The sequence below is a fragment of the Bidens hawaiensis genome, unplaced genomic scaffold (genome assembly GCF_021521415.1).
Source record: "Bidens hawaiensis isolate Kalapana, Puna unplaced genomic scaffold, B.hawaiensis_p1.1 tig00000512_1, whole genome shotgun sequence".
Lineage (NCBI taxonomy): Eukaryota > Viridiplantae > Streptophyta > Magnoliopsida > Asterales > Asteraceae > Bidens > Bidens hawaiensis.
This window is the reverse complement of record NW_027491033.1, coordinates 5,526,378-5,542,703: the sequence shown is the minus strand read 5'-3', so window position 1 is coordinate 5,542,703 and position 16,326 is coordinate 5,526,378. Positions and strand designations below refer to the sequence as shown.

The window sequence follows — 16,326 nt, the reverse complement described above, 5'->3', positions numbered from 1 at the left end:
GTCATTCAGTATAGTTATTAAGCGCTCTGACTAAACAAATATATTTCATTCAACACGAAATAGTTAAGAGGGGTAAAATAGTCATTTTGCAGAGTTATTCAGAGGTCCAACCAAACAAGACATTACTGGTTCAGCACTTACTGATTCAGAGCCACTTAATCATTCAGACCTCTTAATGGTTCAGTACTTAATGATTCAGCACTTGCCAAACAGCCCCTATCGCCTTGGATGTTTTCATTGCCGCATAGGCTCCATGACGCCAGCTACACTGTGTGGGGGTCTTTAAACTTTGGGCGTGTGGAGCAAGTGGTAAGGCATAAAAGAGCGTTGTGATGGATTTTGTGTAGGCCAATTACTTTTCAAACACTAAAGAAAATAATAACTTTCAATTAGAGGTTAATATTTAGTTAGCGGGTTAGATGTTTTTATTTATATATATATGTGTACCGTAATTAATTATAGTATCGCCTCGAACGTGAAAGTGAACGAACTTAAAAGTAGACGTAATTTTGGATGCATACAATATTTCCCGTGTAAGACCTTTATTTTACATGTCGATCTTTATAAGTATTTTACCATATAGCATTTTACAACGGTTTTACACGATAAACCAGTATAATCGTTTCAAGCTATCGAAGTTTCCTTTCGAATGCTTTGTGTGCCTCAAAACTCTTGGCATTAAACTTAGGTTTTGACTAATTATTTTTTACAAGTTTGATGTAATATTTATGTTACTTAGGTTTAACTCTTTATCATTGCGCAATTATTCTTTCATTTTTCCATGAACACATAATATCCTACTGAGATAATATTGTAAACATATCAGTCACCATTTATTTTCACATATATGTGATTATAACACTTAAAACAGTAATAACTAACGTCCGCTAACGATTTGCAAAGACGAGAATAACTTATGTGAAAAACAAGCCGCACACAGAGTTGACGGTTTTCAAACGGCATCTAGGTACATAACAAAACAAAGTAGTATATATTTTATGGCACATTCATAACTTGAATTGATTGCAACATATCGGATACAGCAATAACGAGATCACCCGATTTGACCATCCCTCGGGCCTTGAGTAAAGCGAACGTCTTGTTGAGGTTGCTTTCCATGTCGTTTGAGAACCCGAGCCGAAACGGTATCAGGCCCCATTGAAGATTTAAACGTCTTCTAACTGAAGCATCCGTTGTGAAAGCAAATATGGGGCAATCGGGCCGGCAACGGGACAGTAGTGATGCCATGTCACCGTTTTTCGTGTACGCGAAAATAGCATCCACTTCTAAGTTATTGGCTGCAAAATTATTGAATTAATAAGACTATTACTAGAGGAACCCCACCAATACCCTGCTAAAGTACGCATGAAAACAAATAACCGACTCGTAACCGACATAACTCACGTAACCAAACAAACGCTTGGTTATATGTTTTCTTAAATAACCAAATTTTCAGTTCGGTTTTGCATGTACTCAAGCACTCTTAAAAATTAAACAGACTGTTATTAACCTAAACAAATCCTAATAATTTAAACCGAGCCCAAAAAAAACAAACCTGTAAAAAACAAACATACTTTTATTAACGGAACCGAATCCGAAAAAACCAAACCAGACCTGTAAAAACCGGTTTTGCATAAGATTAAATCGTGTTATTTGAATGTTTGTTTTTAAATTTATGAATGATAATTATATTTTTAATGTTAAGTAATCTATTGGAAACTAATACATGGTGATTGGTGTACCGGTGTACCCCAAAAATTTTAATTGTGAGAATGTAAAAATCAATTAAATCATTAATTTACAAAAGACTTTAGGCCTGAAATTTGATGCCTAAATCCATTATTTTGAACCACTTTTTGGCCCAAAAATTTCAGATCCAAATGGCAAAACCAAAAAAACCAAAACCGAACCGAACCGAACCCATTGTGGAAACTGAAAACAAATTATTTTCAAAAACCAAAACAGAATTTTTAGTTGTTGTTCCGTTTGAACCAAAAACCGACCCAAACTGACCAAAGAGATTAGGTATATCACAGCTTCCTTTGGGCAGGTAACCTTCAAGAATCAATGCTTACCACTGTGCCACCCCAGTTACTCGGTTTGGGTTATGGGTTCTCATAAAACAAAGAACAGATAAATTTCTAAACCCAACTTAAAACTAAAACGCGCTAAACGAGCCGAGTCAGATCAATTTAATAGAAACTGCCGCAATTTGCAAACCGACAAATAATAATAACTTCTCACCCATTTTGGCAGCGGAATTACAAATCTCTTCTGAAATACAATCCGATAGCGAAGAAGCAATATCCGGAAGCTCCATAACCTCACGAACTTTCTCATCCCGCCACCACTTCTCAATCCTCAAACTCACACTTCTCAAAACCGTCAACGCCTTATCAGGAAACTGACCCATTGCTGACTCCCCAGACAGCATAAGTGCATCGGCACGTTGTCTCACTGCTTCAGAAACATCAGCCACCTCAGCTCTTGTTGGTGTCGGGTACTCAATCATTGACTCAAGTAGTTGAGATGCCACAATTACAGGTTTGTTCAATCGTCTGCACGTTTCAACAATCCTTTGTTGAGCCAGTGGAACCTGTTCTAGTGGGATTTGTGCCCCAAGATCGCCTCGGGCCACCATGGCTCCATCTGAAGCTTGAATGATTTCCTCCAGGTTTCTTAACGAGTCAACGCTCTCGATCTTTGCAACTACCGCTATATCCCTGCAAAACATGTCAGCTCATTTATATCATCTTTCTTTTTACTAATTTTATGGAGAATAAACGAGTCGCTGCACAAAAAGTAATTAGAGGTGTAAACGAACTGAGCCGCTTGTGAGCTACTTGAGGTCGGCTCGCTAAAAACAAGCTACAGCCCAAAATAAAGCTCGTTTAATAAGCGAGCCCGAGTTCGAGTACACTCGCAAGCCTATTATTTAGATCACTTAAATTTAATATATTAAGTATATATTTACATAATAACTATTATTATACATAGAATTATGGTAAAAATAACTAAATATTAGATATTATGTTATAAATAAAATAACAAACAAGAAACAAGTTGAGCGAGCTTTAGAAACAAAGCTCGAGCTCTCGTAAGTTAAAGAGCCGCACTCGAGCTTTGAAAATGTAGGTGACCAATTTCTTACCCATCACGAGAGCGCGCTTTGATGTAACTTTTAAGATGATTAATGACTTCGGCTGACTTGACGAATGATACTGCGATAAAATCAACACCTTCTGCAATCCCAAAATCAATATCCAACCAATCCTAAAGCCACAAAACCAATTTCATTCAAAGATTTAGATTATTATTGTAATAATATTGTTTACATAAGCATAAGCAATACATTTAATAACCTTTGAAGAAACTGTTGGAAGCATGGCGTTACGTTCACGAACTAAGCTTCCGTCACGCCAAAAAGTCAAGTTAGCCCGAGGTAACAAAAGTCCAGGATCCGTACACAAACACTTCACATCGGGGCCGATCTTTTCAATCACATTAAACCTCACCATACCACCATCAACAAGGAGTTCATCTCCCACTTTCACATCTGTTAGCCAAAACGCATTCAAAATGTTCAATATTGAGTTCAAAAGATATTAGCTTTACCAAATATTATTAACCTTCTGCAAATCCATCATAGTTTACTGTAATGGCGCGTTCTGGGCGAAGGGTATCATAAGCACGAACACTGAAAGTCCATACTTCCCCATCCTGCATCAATGGCAGATCACATTAACAAATTGATCAGACTCGAAATTTAACTCGAATTATCGGATTCAAATTCTGGAGTCGTATTCGGTTTTTGGATATTCAAATCTGAGTTCAGTTTGACTCAAATTTAGTAATCAATACGAATTTGTGATCTCAATTCGATTCGAATTCAAATTATACATTTTTAAAAAAAGTTACATATACACACACATTAATTATATAAATACAGAGACACACACACAACTACAAAATAGGTATTATTTAAGACTTTTAAGTTCAAATGTTTAATGCTCAATCTAATGATCAACCCAAGAATACAAATATGTGATTTTAATTCGAGTCGAATTAAAATTATACATTTTTCTTTCAATTTTATATATGCACACACACATAATTATATAAACACATACATATATAGAGACACACAACTACAAAAGAGCTTCTAATAAGACTTTAAGTTCACACGTTTAATATTCAATCTAATGATCAACCCAAGACACGATTCCTTTAAATCACAAAATGCATAAACTTCTATATCCATAATCGAGTGATCGACTTTAAGTTTGTTACTTCGTTTAATAGTTTGTTATTCTATTTTGCTTTCTAAAGCACCTTGTTGACTAGGGGTGTACTGTTCAGTAATCGAATTCGAATCCAACTTCAAAATTCAAACAATACCTCGGCTTTGGCAGACGAGGCACCACCAAGATCACCCATATGAATCTCACTGCCTTCGGTATCCATCATAATCGCAACCGCGTACCCTTTCTCCTCATTCAACCTCCTCACTTTGTCAATCACACTCTTGTGCCACTCACGCGTCCCATGACACATATTAATCCTGGCCACATTCATCCCTCCAACCGCCAACGCCTCCAGTTCCTCAAACCCGCACGTCGCGGGCCCGATCGTGCACACGAGCTTCGTCCTACGAGTACTCCTAAACCCATTCTCCTTCAGCTCGGCCTCTGTCACCGCATCCACCTCAATTGAAGCTGAATCAGTGGTAATTGTGATCGGTTTGGTTCCGTTGTTAATTATGTGGTCCGTGGTTAACCCCGAGGCGCCCGGGCCGTTTTCGGAGGCTGCGGAGACTAGAAGAAGTGGTTTTGATGGGGGTTTGGTGATGGGGAGGAAGCGATGGGTGGTTTGGGATGTGGGCTTGGTGTATGGATACTGTGTGAGGTCCGGTGAATGGGAGGTTGATGATACGGTGAAGTTGAGAGAGTGAGCCATTGACGTTGATGGTGGTTCGTGGAACAACAGTGGAGAGGTGACGGAGACTACGAGGAGGTTGTGGTTGAGGTTAAGGTTGGATATTGTTGTCGGAGAGTTGAGTTTGAGTAAACAAGTGAGTGAGTGGGTTTGAGTTGAGTTTGATCAACTAATAAACTAATCATTGGATGTTATCTAAAATGTTTATTATTTGTATTTTGAGATTTTGGTAGGGTGGGTTTTGGATTTAACTAGGATATAGGATCCTTGCTTCGGACAGGGCTATACATGCGTATAAATGTTAAACCATGAACACACTGTGACTTGTGAGCTGACGCAAAATCAACATGCATCAGGTTATGACATCAAAACTAAACAAATTAAATAAATCTGTCAATGCAAAAATACAACAAATTATCGTTTGTAGAACATAAAAAACCAGCACGTTACAGTTGTGAATAAATGCAAATTCAGGTAGTATCTGCAGTACCAGCACAAATTGGTAAACATGAATTTGTAAGCCAAAAAAATCATATTTTAAATGTGTGGTATCAAACATCGTTGAGACACAAATATAAAAACATGTGATGATGAGATAATTTTAAATAATGAAAAGTTTCGGTCATTTTAAAGACCAACTATAACAAACGCGAAAGCATAGTTTAAGAAAATCGTTTAACCGACGAATAAAACATGTAAAGACACTTGTCCATGTTTAAGGTTTAGAAATATAGTTTGTTAAATATTATAATTAGTTGAAACATAAGGTAAAATATAGTTGACCATTGCCTACCAAATCGGGCTCTGGCTACTATGACAGTCGTATGATCATACTATAATGTGATTATGATAGTCTCTGAATGCGATAAAATAAAACAGCTAAACAAATAACAATTAGTCATTTAATTGATCAACACACAATATTCTCACTTTGCTAGTTGTATAATAGATGATATATAAAATATGAGTAGGTACACATAAGTCTCCAGAGTATTTAAAACCGGTAAAATATGAGGTGAATTATTTCTCACCTTATTAAGGAGGCAAGTTTTAGTGAATAATAAGAATAAAACGAGAAACCGAACTTTTAACGTGCTGGCAAAGTAAACTCGAACGAACCTGAAACTTGGAGACAGTAAACTTGGATTGAAACCGAGAACAACACAATTAGAATCATGTTAATTGGATATATGTAAAACTCAAGTAATGAGATTTTAAAGATTTATGCGAGATAGTACTGTTCAGAATCCGAACTTTGAGTCGGGAGTCGGATCCTGACCAGTAGACTCAAAATTTAATAGTGAACAAAAAAGTCTTTTGACCCGAATATTAGTTCCGACCAGAAAGTAGATAAATTGATAAGTCAATAGATCGTTGAAAGATTAGATCGTTGGTTGTGATTTATAATGGTAGGATTATTATCGACCAATATACAAAATGTGAATTATTTATTTCCAACTTGCCATTTAATTAATCTAATCAAAACTGAAATTTTGGTTTTGGTTTTACTTATGGGTTTGGTTATAAATCGGTTTTTGGTTTTACATTTGGGTTCAAAGAATTTGGTATGGAAAAACTTGATTAATATAGCGGATTAGAAACTTAAGTTTTGAGCTTGAAAACTCCTAACACGAAATAATGAGTTTTGGTCATAAATCTGTATGTACAACATAATGATTTTCGTGGTGATGAGTGATATAATTTATCATCAAGGAAAAATTGTCTCTCATGTGTTGGTATTAGTCACTAGTTCCATCCTTCAACTAACTCATAAGAGGAATCACCTCAACTCTCAACTGATGAAATAACGTAAGCGCGTGCACTTCTTGGAAAATGCACTTTCTTTTTGTTGAGACCGTTTTAACGTATTAAAATAGTAGCCAGTTAAATCATGTGATTCAAAACAATTGACTGAATACGATCTTCAAATATTTGGTCTCTCGCATTTCCCACCACCAAAATACACATGTCCTCATGTGGGCATTCGCTACACGTCTATGGCAACATCCCGTAAATAAAGGTTTTACTTTAGCAATCAGCTAAATAGGCGCTCGCAATGTTAGTCCAAGCATCAAGCGGTCTTTCATCACTCTAGATCATTCAACTTCCATCCTATTTCATACTCATTTTGGCGATGTTGTTGATATCAGATTAATACGAAAAGAACTTCCCCACGGTTAGTTCTATTAGAACATATAGAGTAGTAAATAGGTTATTTTATAAATTAATTTTGGTTTTTAACAATTTTAATTTTGTTCTTGGAAATGATATACAATTAGCACGTTTGTAATGGTTCCGGTGGATCTTACCAGAAGTTTGTCTTCCACCCAAAAAAATATCTTAACCGGTACAGAGCACTATTACAAGTTCTCACCATGTATAGTGATCACTCATTGATCATTTCACTAAGCTACGTACGTGTTGGGCCACGACATATTCTTTGAAGAAGTTTCAAAAAAACTATTAAAACACTGTCAAAGATGCATCCGTCCGGACGTTGGAGTCAGGGGCGGATCTAGTATGTGCGATACGGGTTCACGGGAACCCACTGGGTTTTGAATTTTTAATAGGATGCGTATATAAAATATTGGAGTGAACCCACATAAAAAAGGTCGAGTGAAACTATAAACAAAGTTAACCTTGTTGCATTGGTAAAGATTCTGCCTCTCAATGCTGACAACCCGGGTTCAATTCCCTTCTTGCGCACCTTTTTTACAATAAGGGTTTCTGTCCTTTTTGGATGCACCCAGAAGGCAACTAGCACCATTGTTTTTTGTTTGCTGCCTATTGTTATTTCAATTTGTAATTACCAAAACGTAAAAAAAGATCCAACTGTTGTAGTGAATAAAATTAGTAGATTGTGGCCACTAGTGCAGTTGTGCATAATAGGTTAAAATGTTTGAGTTTTTGGTTTTAACTGATGGCAAAATTACTTAATTGGGATTAACATTGGCTAACATATATATATATATTCATATGTTTATGTTGGTGACTAACTGTTGAAGCAACTGCAGTTTTGTGTTAAGTGTAAAGATGCAAAACCTTCTACATTGTTTTATATCAAATTAATGGTATTGCTAAAGCACCTACAACTTATCCATTATTGTTTTATTATATTTTCAATTTTGAAAATAACAAGGAACAATAACAATATTTGCGGTCCAGTTGAGTAATTCGCGAGTAAATATTGCTCGCTAATTGTTTCTTAGATGTAGGAAACTAGCTAGTGATCAAAGTTTTAAAATCTTAGGATGAGTTGGAACATTATATCATCAACCGTATCTTATCAACTTAAAAGAAGATGAAGATACAGGTGGTAGGGTTACTAATATTAGGGTTGGTGGATGCCGGATGGGACTGAGTTTGGATGTAGAGGTAATATTCAAAGAAGGTAATGTAGATATATGAAGAACCTGGAATATCAAACAAAAATTGTTAAACCACTTTCACAAATTGTTAGATATATGAAGAACCCGAAATACCCAACACAAATAGTATCACTAACTCACTTTCACAAAAATACTGTGCGTTGGTTTTAATTTACGGTCTAATTAGTGAACTCACACTGTCAGGAGCATGTATGAGAGCTTGCTTTTTAAGTACTGAAACATTAGTTCCTAGATCAACCTTTTACGTTTTTTTATGTTGGAAAACAATTGGTAAACGTCGAACACAAATAATGATTGAATGACTAAATGTCATATTTGAATACTTCTTTAGTTTTTATTATGATATCGTATTTTATAATGTTCTTCGACCTGACCGACCCGAAAAATTTAATGTTAGGTTGGGGCTAATTTAAAATCTGAAAAATGGTGAATCCATAAGAAAAAAATGCCGGATCTGTCACTAGTTGGAGTTAAAAGCTACGTGTACATAAAAAATACACTTTACACCAATCTCTTGTATACGCTATCCACGTGTCCGTTTCCTCAAACCTATTGCATATACATGCATCTTCACATTCTTATCAGTTATCATACAACAAACAATGTCATTTCCAATCTCTTCAAATCTTATCATGAAACACATCTCATACCCAACCATTTACTCACTCACCAAAACACACACCTTTCTACCACCTTTCACATCCATCAAAACCAAACAAAATCCACATCCACCAGCGAATTATATCTCCCTCATAACCCAACCACCCAATCCTCCACAAAAACCTTCTGATCCTCCGCCTTTGTCACCGAATCCGGTCCCGGAGTTTCCCGAACCACCAATACCGGACCCTGGAATCCAACCGCCACCGAATCCGGCCCCAGAGTTTCCAGGGCCACCGATACCGGACCCTTGAATCCAACCTCCGGGGCCGGATATACCGGTGCCACCAAGCACTCCTGGTGGTCCTGAGATAGTTCCACCAACAGCACCACCAGAATGGATGCCTCCAAACCCGCCGGACGTTGGGCCACAACGTCCAACGCCACCAGAAATTCAATTCCATATGTAACGTTGGTTTAGTTTCAATATATACATTTTGGTGGTTTGTGTGTATATATATAACTAGTGGGATTAAAAATTTTGTATGTATAGCCTTTACAATGTTATGAGATCACATCTATGTCGTTTTGGTTTTGGTATTCACGGTACGTGAAAGATTAGATTTTTATAAATTATTGTTCAACTAATTATATTTAAAGTGCTTTGATTACAAAAAAATTGTTTCTATGTAATTCAAACATACCGTTACGTACGTCATGCTTATTGTTATTTTTATGTAATTCAAACATATTGTTACAAACATACCGTTACGACATGCTTATTGTTATATTGATCTATTTTTTGCATTTGCTTTGTTGTTATATTGATCTAATCTTTTGCGTTTGCTTTGATGCAAACGTCTTATTCAAGTGGAGGTGTAAATTGAATTATACAAGTCTTCCATGCATTAATGTACAAACGTGTTATTCAAATCGAGGTGTAAATTGAATTGTACAAGTCTTCCACGCATTAATGTACAAACGTGTTATTCAAGTCGATGTGTAAATTGAATTGTACAAGTTTTTCACACGTTAATGTACAAGTCTTATAGCCTGGCTATGCATATTAAATAGGTATGTATATTGGATAGGTTATGTATGTTGGATGAACTATAAATAAGGGGATAAATAAGGGGATTTTGACACGTGATATAGGGGTGATACAGCTAAGGGGCGGTATTTTAGCCCAAAAATCGTCCCAAGACTTGCCATTGACTGGGTCCATCATTCATATAATAAATCTTCGCCATTGACATGGTTCATTATTAATATAATAATATTCTTCCAAACGTTCACCGGCTACGAATACATATCGCCCCTTTTATTGGCGAGTCGTTGTTCTTAACCTTGTCGCTCAACATTTGCTGCACCCTTGTCTCTTCTTGGCGCTCAACATTTGCCGCCCACGGCACTAGGACTAAGAATAAAATAAGAATAAGAATGAATAATTTTACGATTAAATGCAAAGTTTCACGTGACCCTACTATTTTTTAGCTATTTAGATAATAAACATTTTGATTTTCTGTTTTAAACACTCATATTAACTTAAGATATTGATGATGAAAATAGTTATTTGAAGTGATTGATAAAAGTGGTTTTCTAGGTACTAAACGTGTGTAAATGTAAATATGCTATGGCCAATGTTAAGTTCTCGTTTCATTATCAATCGGTTTTCGGTTTTCGAGGTACTAAACATGTGTAAATGTAAATATGCTATGGCCAATGTTCAGTTCTCGTTTCATTACTTTGATATGTTACATTTAATGTTTAGTCCTCGTTTCATTACTTTGATACATTTTTAGAATGTTTAATATGAAATTGTTTTACAAGGTACAAAACATTTGTAAATGTAAATACGCTATGGACAATGTTTAGTCCTCGTTTCATTACGTTGATACATTTTAAGAACGTTTAGTATCAATCGGTTTACGAAGTACTAAACATTTTTAATGTAAATACGTTGTGGACAATTTTTAGTCCGTTTGATTTTAAACTTTTGTAAATGTAAATACGCTATGGATAATGAGTTTAGTCTGTTTGATATGTTTTGGCTTGTTTCATAACTTCGATACATTTTTTGAATGTTTAGTCCGTTTAATACGTTTAACTCGTTTCATAACTTTGATACATTTTTAAGTAAAGATGTTGAAATTACCACCTATTTATTTAGTCCGTTTGATATGTTTTGACTCGTTTGATAACTTTGATACATTTTTAAGTAAAAATTTTGAAAAAACCACCTATTTATTCAAAAATTGGCTCTATGCATTATGAAAGGATAGATTATTTAGTCATTATTAATTAACTTCTGAATCCCAAACAATTCGATTAGGGGTCAGTACACAAAGATTTAAGGTCATTTCTTCAAATTGCTCTCCGTTTCTAAGTTGATAGCCTTCGCCGTAGCTTCATCGATGTTACCTACCAAATAAAAGGCCTGTTCGGGAAGACCATCTAATTCTCCGGAAAGGATTAATTGAAAGCCTCTAATTGTTTCTGCTAAACCAACATATTTTCCCGGAGAACCCGTAAAGACTTCTGCTACGAAAAACGGTTGTGATAAGAAACGCTCAATTTTTCGCGCTCTTGCTACGGTTAAACGATCTTCTTCGGATAATTCGTCTAATCCAAGAATAGCTATAATATCTTGAAGTTCTTTGTAACGTTGTAAAGTTTGCTTAACCTGTTGTGCAGTTTCATAATGTTCTTCACCGACGATCCGGGGTTGTAGCATAGTTGACGTTGAATCTAAAGGATCTACTGCTGGATAGATACCTTTGGCGGCTAATCCTCTTGATAGTACGGTAGTAGCATCTAAATGTGCAAATGTCGTAGCAGGAGCAGGGTCGGTCAAATCATCTGCAGGTACATAAATAGCTTGAATAGAAGTTATGGACCCTTCTTTGGTAGAAGTAATTCTTTCTTGTAAAGAACCCATTTCGGTACTAAGGGTAGGTTGATAACCCACGGCGGAAGGCATTCTACCCAACAAGGCGGATACTTCATATCCTGCTTGGACAAAACGGAAGATATTGTCAACAAATAAAAGAACGTCTTGTTCATTAACATCTCGGAAATATTCCGCCATAGTTAGGGCAGTCAAACCAACTCTCATACGAGCTCCCGGTGGTTCATTCATTTGACCGTAAACTAGAGCTACTTTTGATTCTGCAATATTTTGTTCATTAATTACTCCAGATTCTTTCATTTCCATGTAAAGAATCATTTCCTTCACGAGTCCGTTCACCGACTCCGCCAAAAACAGATACGCCTCCGTGAGCTTTGGCAATATTGTTAATCAATTCCATAATGAGTACTGTACACAATGTTTTGACCCTGTATATTTGACTTGTGGACACATCTTTTGTTTATTGTGCTTGTAAACCTGGATCAGTGACAATTGGAGATGGACTTAAGGCAACACAGCCTGCAGCAAAACATCCTCTTTTATCCATTTACAATAATCACTTAACCAGATTTAGAACACATGAAAAAAAAAAAACCAGAACTAACGGAAAATCGCTAATAAAAAGAGCAGACATGTAATATTTATATATAGTTTTCTTTTCATGTATGGCCTAATCAGTATCAAATAGGATCATAGTTTCTCAAATTTCCTGTGATTTCATAAAATTTACTTGCCTTGTATATAACAACAATATGTGTAGTATACAGCTGATACTATTCTACCAAAATTCTTTGACAGTTGACACAACTAATATTGTGCACTCCAAAGAACAGCGGGATCTTCCCCGCACCTCTTGTGAACATCCTTGAGTCTTTCAACGGATTTACAAATGCCACTGCAACTCCAATCGAACGATGCTATGCACACGTTACCCGCTTCTGCCTTCCATTCACAATCTACACAACTCCAATGATTAATTATACAAAAAAAAAATATAGAAAAATACAAAGAAAAGGATGATAGGCGCACCAGGAGGGGTCCCACAACACATGTTGCGATCATTGATATGCTCAACATCAAGACCGATAAACCAAGCTCCAAGTGACACATCTTCATTTGCGTATTTGTGCAAAATCGGCCTAAACATTCATGATTTTAGATAATGTTGTAATAATGAACAACAAGATTGACTATTACTCCATTTTTGACTTTTGGAAGTCAAAGAAACTTACTGGTTGGTAGAGATGTATGCAGCAAGATCATTTGAGATTGCATAAATCTGTCCGGTTGCATGACGAAAATACTTATTTCCTTCCTCTCCAAATTTCCAGTATTCAGGTATGGTATTTCACTGTCCTACGAGACATAATATTAAAAAATAAAACTTATGGATAAATTCATTTTCCTAGATGAATGATATGATGAAATGTAATTGTTTAAGCGTTTACTTTTGTGAAAGAACCGGCCCGGATTTCATACATCCTGTGTAAACCCTTGGTTTTGACTGATGCCGTGCAAGAGTTGTAGCCAACATGCCTGCATCAATTGCTCATTGTCATAACAGCAAAACAATAATAATAATAATAATAACAACAACAACAATAATAATAATAATAATAATTATTATTATTATTATCATAAAAAACTAAGAGCAGCAGCAGCAGCAGCAATACTTATTACAAACTACATAGGCTTGTTCTACGGTTGCCTCAAAAGTAGGCTTGTCAAATCAAACAGGGACAATTAAACAAATGGGATTTTCTTGTTTGTGTCCATTTGTTAAGAAAATGAACATGTTCGTGTTTGTTTATGTTCGTTCGTTAACAGTATAAACGAACGGTTCACAAACATAAAAACATAACTGAGCTAAAAACCGGTTAAAGTAATGTGAAGAACAATGTGCTGGGCCTAAAAAGTTACTAAAACTAAACTAAGTTGTAATGGGCCAAACAAATTTAAATGAATATATTAACGAGCATAAACAAACAAACGAACATAAATGAACATACACTTATTTAAGTGAACGAACGTTCACAAACATAAATGAACAAACGAGACACGCGTTAATGTTCTTTCGTTTAACTAGATTAAGAAACTATTTTGTTCATGTTTGTTTGTTTATTAGTAAATGAACTTTCCGCCGAACGGTTCACTGAAAGTTCCGTTCATTTATAGGCCTACCTCAAATTAAGAAACAAAAAATAATAGTTGATCTGCATGTCAGCATAAATAACTTTTTGAATTGGGACAAATTTTTCAGTGATAATTAAAGGTAAATAGTTAATTTTATGTTAAATGCTTTACAACATTGTAAATATTGCAGTTCTCTTTAAAAATCGGTAATGTTTGCCATTTCATAGGCGGTGAAGGAAATAATAAAGTATACAAAAATCGAGAAAATCGATAATCATACCTAGATTGACATGAACATCATCATCCACTTTCACATAGAACTTTGCATCCCATTTGGCGAAAGCTGTTGAAAAGAAGATCCGTGTTTTAGAAGTTAGCTCATGATACCCTTCAACATGTTCCTGTGATGAGTCCATGATGATAAATAAGGTTTAGAGTCTTGAAGTCAAAACGAATCAAGAAATATTCCTCTTTTTATCTTTTGTCTTACCAGCCTAAAGAAATCTTTATGTTGAGCTTCCTCTGAGTCAATGGCTCGATCTAGAATGCTCTTAGATGTTGCACTGCAATAGAAAAAAACAAAAATGAGAAAAAAAACCGGAAAAGTAAGCTAATTTTTTTTGCTAGTAATGGCCAATTTCTTATTTGGATTTCATGTGCCAAATAAGTCATTTCAGAAATATAACATCCATAGGTAATTAGGTATAAATTATTTACAAAAAAACTGAACCGAACTAAAAACAAAATTGAAAATTATTGTGCCATGATCATACACTTTTAAAGATTTAAACAAGTACCTGTGCCCAATCATGAAACGGACGATAATACCCTTTTCCTTCTCGAGCTGAAGAAGCTTTTCACCTACACAAAGATTCAACTATTTCTAAAAAAAGGCGATAGAGGCGTATAAAAGTAAGTAACATATAAACAACAACTAAGTACCCCTAGGCATCCACGTTTCTCTAATCGAATCGCGTCTCCTTCTGCTGCTAAACGCAGTGTTAATCCCAATTACCATAAACACCTTTTTTCTACTCTCACTCGTGTTTCCATCTGTCGTGTGAGGATGCAAATCATCACGGACCGCTTCCTCAGATGAACTTTGATTTTTGGAGAGCTCCAATCTCAGCTCTGAAATTGAATTTCAAGTATCCTGATACACTCGAACAATCATAAATATCATACTTCAAAAGATAAACATCAAAACCATACCACTTGAAAGAAAAAAACATGACTGATTGATTGATGTATGAAAATAAAAATAAAACTCCTATTTTTTAGATTCTTTAATACGGGCTGTATGATGTACAGGGTGAGGTTCACTACAGAATACTAAATTAGTACCAGAACAATACGAACAAACATAAATCGTTGAACTTTATTTTGTACTTCTAACATACAAATGTGTTTTAAACTTTTAACCGTTTATACATAAACAAAATTCCTTTCTTTTAATTCAGGAATGGCAAATAAAAAACACATTTTTATCATTTTCTTTTATTCAAGATTTTTTAGGATCCAAATAAATAAAAATGACTCATTTTGTTACTCCTGTTCTTTTAGTATCTAGTATTTAGATATATAATTCTTAGCATAAGAACACATAGATAGAGCAATATAAAACTAATTAGGGATGCAAAATACTAACTTGATAGCTTCTTGGGTTTTATGAACTTCTCCCAATACATCATTATCCTGAAAGTAACCAAACAGTTAATTATTACATGCTAATTATTATTATTATTATTACTAGTAAAAACTAAAAGTCAAAACCTTGTTTGTTATGCAATCATCATGAGCAGCAACAATTTTAATCCCCTGTTCTTTGGGTCTCATCATCCTTCCTTCGGATTCAATCGGAATCCAAATCCTATAACCAGTCAAATTTATAAACCCACCGATCTAATTAGTTTCAAATAAATTATGAAGATATCAATACCTGTTTGTAAAGAGCATGCCACATAGGAAACTGAAGATGCTGAAGATGATGATCCATTTGGGTGATGATGATGATGATCTCATCATCACACCACCGCTTCGGTGGTTGTTGTTCTTCATCTTCTGGACAATTATGGGAGAGCGTTGAACGTGTGTTACACTAGTCAATATGGTTACAGTTGAAATGAATTATTAGTCAAATCATGAGACAAATTTCGGAGAAATTATGGGAGTATAACTACTTATATTGTATTTTGGTCCTTGGGTTTTTATTTCTTTTTCTTAAATTTAAGTGAGTGTATGTGATTAAAAGTTTGATTCAAATCTCGAATTTTTAAGAACTTCTTATCGGTATCGACAATGTTCGGTTTGATGTTGGTATAGTACAGTACCAATGTCGTAGGCAAAAATTCTGTAAATACC

General features: G+C 35.3%; 1 protein-coding gene and 1 pseudogene across 2 annotated transcripts; both read right to left on the bottom strand.

Annotated features, from left to right (window-relative positions):
- Positions 1-894: 894 nt before the first annotated feature.
- On the bottom strand, positions 895-5,070 carry LOC143634836 (pyruvate kinase isozyme A, chloroplastic-like). The gene is made up of 6 exons (XM_077102819.1): positions 4,399-5,070; positions 3,630-3,720; positions 3,363-3,556; positions 3,152-3,273; positions 2,245-2,723; positions 895-1,298 (listed from the first exon to the last, which is right to left on the bottom strand). Exons 1-6 carry the CDS (start codon positions 4,954-4,956, stop codon positions 997-999), a joined length of 1,746 nt encoding a protein of 581 aa, XP_076958934.1. The 5' UTR covers positions 4,957-5,070; the 3' UTR covers positions 895-996.
- A 7,458-nt stretch (positions 5,071-12,528) lies between these two features.
- LOC143634888 (beta-1,3-galactosyltransferase 7-like) lies at positions 12,529-16,034 on the bottom strand (annotated as a pseudogene). Its single transcript, XR_013153952.1, has 11 exons — positions 15,905-16,034; positions 15,739-15,835; positions 15,608-15,660; positions 14,908-15,113; positions 14,763-14,826; positions 14,456-14,528; positions 14,246-14,366; positions 13,281-13,368; positions 13,065-13,188; positions 12,862-12,971; positions 12,529-12,788 (listed from the first exon to the last, which is right to left on the bottom strand). The product of XR_013153952.1 is annotated as a beta-1,3-galactosyltransferase 7-like (transcript).
- Positions 16,035-16,326: the final 292 nt, after the last annotated feature.

Coding starts and splice junctions, on each gene's coding strand:
- LOC143634836 (XM_077102819.1), bottom strand. CDS start 4,956: ATGGCTCACTCTCTCAACTTCACCGTATCATCAACCTCCCATTCACCG. Junction 3,274..3,362: donor TTCCAACAGTTTCTTCAAAG/GTTATTAAATGT, acceptor TTGTGGCTTTAG/GATTGGTTGGATATTGATTT. Junction 2,724..3,151: donor AAAGCGCGCTCTCGTGATGG/GTAAGAAATTGG, acceptor CATGTTTTGCAG/GGATATAGCGGTAGTTGCAA.